The sequence below is a fragment of the Vigna angularis genome, chromosome 7 (genome assembly GCF_016808095.1).
Source record: "Vigna angularis cultivar LongXiaoDou No.4 chromosome 7, ASM1680809v1, whole genome shotgun sequence".
Classification (NCBI taxonomy): domain Eukaryota; kingdom Viridiplantae; phylum Streptophyta; class Magnoliopsida; order Fabales; family Fabaceae; genus Vigna; species Vigna angularis.
The window spans coordinates 6,228,810-6,233,095 of record NC_068976.1 but is presented as its reverse complement, the minus strand read 5'-3'; the positions used below and the strand labels follow the sequence as shown (position 1 = coordinate 6,233,095).

General features: G+C 30.9%; 1 protein-coding gene across 1 annotated transcript; it reads left to right on the top strand.

The window, feature by feature from the left end:
- Positions 1–4,027, top strand: LOC108337789 (WAT1-related protein At4g08290-like). The gene is made up of 7 exons (XM_017574381.2): positions 1–277; positions 1,199–1,261; positions 1,461–1,577; positions 2,717–2,960; positions 3,123–3,281; positions 3,381–3,532; positions 3,641–4,027. The coding sequence occupies exons 1-7, from the start codon at positions 75–77 to the stop codon at positions 3,888–3,890; spliced, it is 1,188 nt and encodes a 395-aa protein (XP_017429870.2). The 5' UTR covers positions 1–74; the 3' UTR covers positions 3,891–4,027.
- The last annotated feature ends 259 nt before the right edge of the window (positions 4,028–4,286 follow it).

Genomic DNA, 4,286 nt, shown 5'->3' with positions numbered 1-4,286 from the left:
CATAGTCATCAGACACAATACTAGAAAAAAAAAATAGAAACCTTTGTGAGAGAGAGATTACAGATTGAAGTGCAATGGAATGTTGTAAGAAGGTGTATGAGTGGTTATGCAATGCAAAAGCATATCTCATAATATTGAGCTTGCAATTTGGGTCTGCTGGCATGTACCTTATCACCATGGATGCTCTCAACAAGGGCATGAGCCATTATGTTTTTGTTGTTTATCGCAATATCATCGCCACTGTAGTTCTTGGTCCATTCGCATTTTTTCTTGAAAGGTTTCTCTCTTCTTGTTAGATCATTTTAACCAGATATTTTGATACCATGATTTTCAAAACCAATACGCATGTTTTGCTTGTTCCATGATAGAAATTTTAGGACATGTTTTTCCTTTCATGAACATAATTTCCGGCCACCTTTTCGTTGTTCTCGTCAATGGTGGGTTCTGGTTTTGTGGTATCTAGTTTATCTGTTTTTTATTTAGTGCACATACAGAAACTAAAAAGTTAGATCATTTCTTTCTCTTAAAAGAAAAAACTTTCCCTTTTTCTTTTAAAATGTGAGATTTAAACAAAAATGTTTTTATTTAACCGTCACACAATGTTGAATTTAAATGCTTATAAATTATGCATTATTTGGAAAGTGTTTTTCATAAGAAAACAAACACTTTTTTTTAAGAAAATTAAAAAAATAATAAGTTAAAAGTATATTAAATTTAACTCATACTTAAACTATAAATTCATTGGTCATTCATCAACTATGATATTAATTTCAACACTTTCTCTTCTTTTACAATATTATTCCTAAACAAACTGTAGCTGGTGGAAGAGACCAAAATCCGATCAAGTTTTTCCATCTTTCACATTTCACTACAAAAAGTTGAGGGTAGGAATAATGTTAACAACAGAGCCCTGTGAAAGCATCATTAACGTTTTTTCATTTTCATATTGAAAGATTACTATGTTGAAAGATTAAATATTAATAATTTATTTTACTACACTTGTTAGAACATAAAATTTTAAAAACAATAGTATGCAATGTCACTATTATATTAAATTTTATAACTATCATTAACGTTTTTTCATTTCTTAATACCAAGCAAATTTATCATTCATAAATCTATAATATAAAAATTACAGTAAATTAACTGGAGTTGCTAATTAACTAAAGTCTTTATCCATTTTTATGTTAATTTGCAGGAAAGTTAGGCCGAAGATGACAATTCGGATATTTTCAGAGCTTATGGCAGTGGCTTTTGTCGAGTAACGTCATCTATTCCACTTACCTACCATTTTTCAAATAACCATTTTTTTTTAAGTTTTATCAGAAATACTAATTTGCATCAAAATAATAATTTCGTGAAATTACCATCATTATCGCCTATATAATAATATATTTATATACAATCAATTTTACAAAAAAAATATGCTAAATTTTAAAATTGTTATTTATTGATTACAGGATAATACTTGATCAATGCTTCACCTTCTTGGGAATGAAGTACACCTCAGCATCATTTGCATCTGCGGTGATGAATTCCGTACCCTCCATTACCTTTGTACTAGCAATCATTTTTAGGTATGTAAGATATTAGCCATGTCACATGTTAATTAGTTAGTTAATTAATTAAATAATTAGTTGCTTGATTCATACAAAAGAGCATAACATTATCATAAACCAAACACGTAGCAGTGAATATCCTTCATAGATTCCACTACTAAGAGCATGGGGTTGGTGATTATTGTATATTTAATTTACACCATGTAGATGTAGTGATAAGTCGATGTCATCGCATTCTAACATCCCGTTAAGCGTGTCACCTTCTTAATCTCTTCACCAAACCCATTAATTAATCTATAGTGTCTTTTGCATGAAGAAAAAAAAAAGGAAAAATATATGAACTCTTAAATTAAATTATTTGATAAGGATGCTTGCTTATTATATCTTTTATATATATATATATATATATATATATATATATATATATATATATATATATATATAGAGAGAGAGAGAGAGAGAGAGAGAGAGAGATAAATAAAATTGATAAATGACTCAATGAATTAAGAGAAACCCAAAATCTATAACAAGAAATAAAATAATAATTTTTTTTTGTTAACTATAGGAAGAAAAAATAGTTAATAAACTCAGTCAATTTATTATTGTATCTCAATATTGATTGATGCTGTTATGTTTGTTTTTTTCTTGATATGGTAAATTCTATCCATGTTAGGTTTTGTATGTCCAATTTTAGGAATAGCTATTAGAATAAATATCTTCCTATCAAATTATTCGAATGTCCAGAAACTAAAATAGTACTTCAACATTTTATCACAAAAACTAATTTCTTGGAGTAAATGATCAAATTTAAGCCCTGTTTGTATCATAAATGTTTTTATATATCCATTATTGACCTAATCAATTGAAAGCAACATAACACTAACAGTAAAATCATCTTAAACATAAAACTAGTATTTTTTTTTTGAACAAAAAACAAAATTATTTTATTAAGAAAGAGAAAAGAAAAACTAGTTTTAATATAAATGTTATAAATCAATTATAATGGAAAATGGACATAACTAAACCAATAAGATGTTTTCTCTTAACACATTTTGGGAATCAAACCTTAGAGCAAATGATGATTGATATTGTAATAGTAAAACAGAAGGACAAACAATCTTAATTTGTAATACTATGTATCAATTTGATTTGAGCAGATTGGAACGTATGAAGCTTAAGGAGGTTGGATGCTTAGCCAAAATGATTGGCACTGTGGTTTCTCTTGGAGGTGCTTTTCTAATGGCACTCTACAAAGGTCCTATTCTTAATATTGCAGGCTCATCAGCCACCAACGTTGGCCAGCCTGAGAATGTGAACGACCCTTCTGGAAATCATTGGCTCACCGGTGCATGTTTTCTCCTCATAGGCTGTGCTGGCTTCTCTGCTTTCTACATATTACAAGTAATTCATTCACTTACAGTTACATCATTTTGCATTTAATTTAAACAAACTCACATGTTAATTTGAGTATAGAAATTGTATTATTAGTGAATGTGTTGTTTAGGTTAAACCAAGGTATGCTCATGGTGAAACTTAGGCATGATATTTGAATATTATTTGCAGACTATAACATTGAGAAAGTACCCAGCAGAGATGTCCCTAGCAACTTGGGTTTGCTTTCTGGGTGCACTTCAGAGCGGTGTCCTTACAATTTTCATGGAGCGCAATACCCATGTCTGGTCTGTGGGCTGGGATTCTAGGATTCTTGCTTATGCATATTCGGTTAGTAGAAATTGTTTGGGCTCAAAGGCCCAACCCAAGTTAAGTAGTTTCCAAATATTCCACTTTGTTCTTAATTTTTGACATGTGTTGATGTTGCAGGGAATAGTAACATCAGCAATCCAATTTTATGTGCAAGGCATGGTTATTAAAACCACAGGGCCAGTGTTTGTGACTGCATTTAATCCCCTGCGTATGATCATAGTGACAGCCTTGGCCTGCATAGTCCTGTCGGAGAAACTCCACCTTGGAAGGTACTACTTATGTTTTCTTTATTATCTTTACAATAAATTTTAATCTTTCTTTGGGAAGTTGACCTTGTTTTTCACCTATGTGATGAATTTGGTGTGTTATTGTATCAGCATTATGGGAGGAGCTGTGGTGGTAGTTGGGCTTTACCTAGTTGTGTGGGGAAAATCTAAAGAACAGAAGAAGCATTCGATGCCAGCGTCCCCTGAAAAGGAGACCCTGCAACGCCAGCAACAGCTACCACTTAGTGTACTCCGAAGTGATGACAACAATAATAACAAACCTCAAATGGTCATAATTGGAGACAAAAACCACGACATGGAAGAAGGCAGAACAGTGAATATAGAGAACCAGCAACAGTGAGCCATCTTACATAGTGACTCTGGTAGCAGTAGTAATAGTAGTACTTCATGATCATTTCATGTATTGTGACTTGTGACTCTACTTGTTTTGTCCAATGTTTCCCCATTTTGATGGTTTTATTCCAATTCTGGGATTCACCTACTGTATCACTTTATATCTTTCCATTTTATCAAAATACGTTTCTTTGAACCGTGATATTACATTTCTACGAATATTCTCGACTCCAGAATTAAAAAGTAATCTTTTGAAATCTTAAAATGCGTTACATTTAACCTCTGTTTCAAACTTATTCTCACTAATCACATCAGATTCAAAGCAAAGATACTGATATATATATATATATATATATATATATATATATATATATATATATATATATATATATATATTCAAATA

What these genes read in the sequence shown, in the direction of transcription:
- LOC108337789 (XM_017574381.2), top strand. Translation starts at nt 75, where the DNA reads ATGGAATGTTGTAAGAAGGTGTATGAGTGGTTATGCAATGCAAAAGCA. An exon ending in CTGCTTTCTACATATTACAA is followed by an intron (nt 2,961 to 3,122) that starts GTAATTCATTCA and finishes TATTATTTGCAG; the next exon opens with ACTATAACATTGAGAAAGTA. An exon ending in GAGAAACTCCACCTTGGAAG is followed by an intron (nt 3,533 to 3,640) that starts GTACTACTTATG and finishes TTATTGTATCAG; the next exon opens with CATTATGGGAGGAGCTGTGG.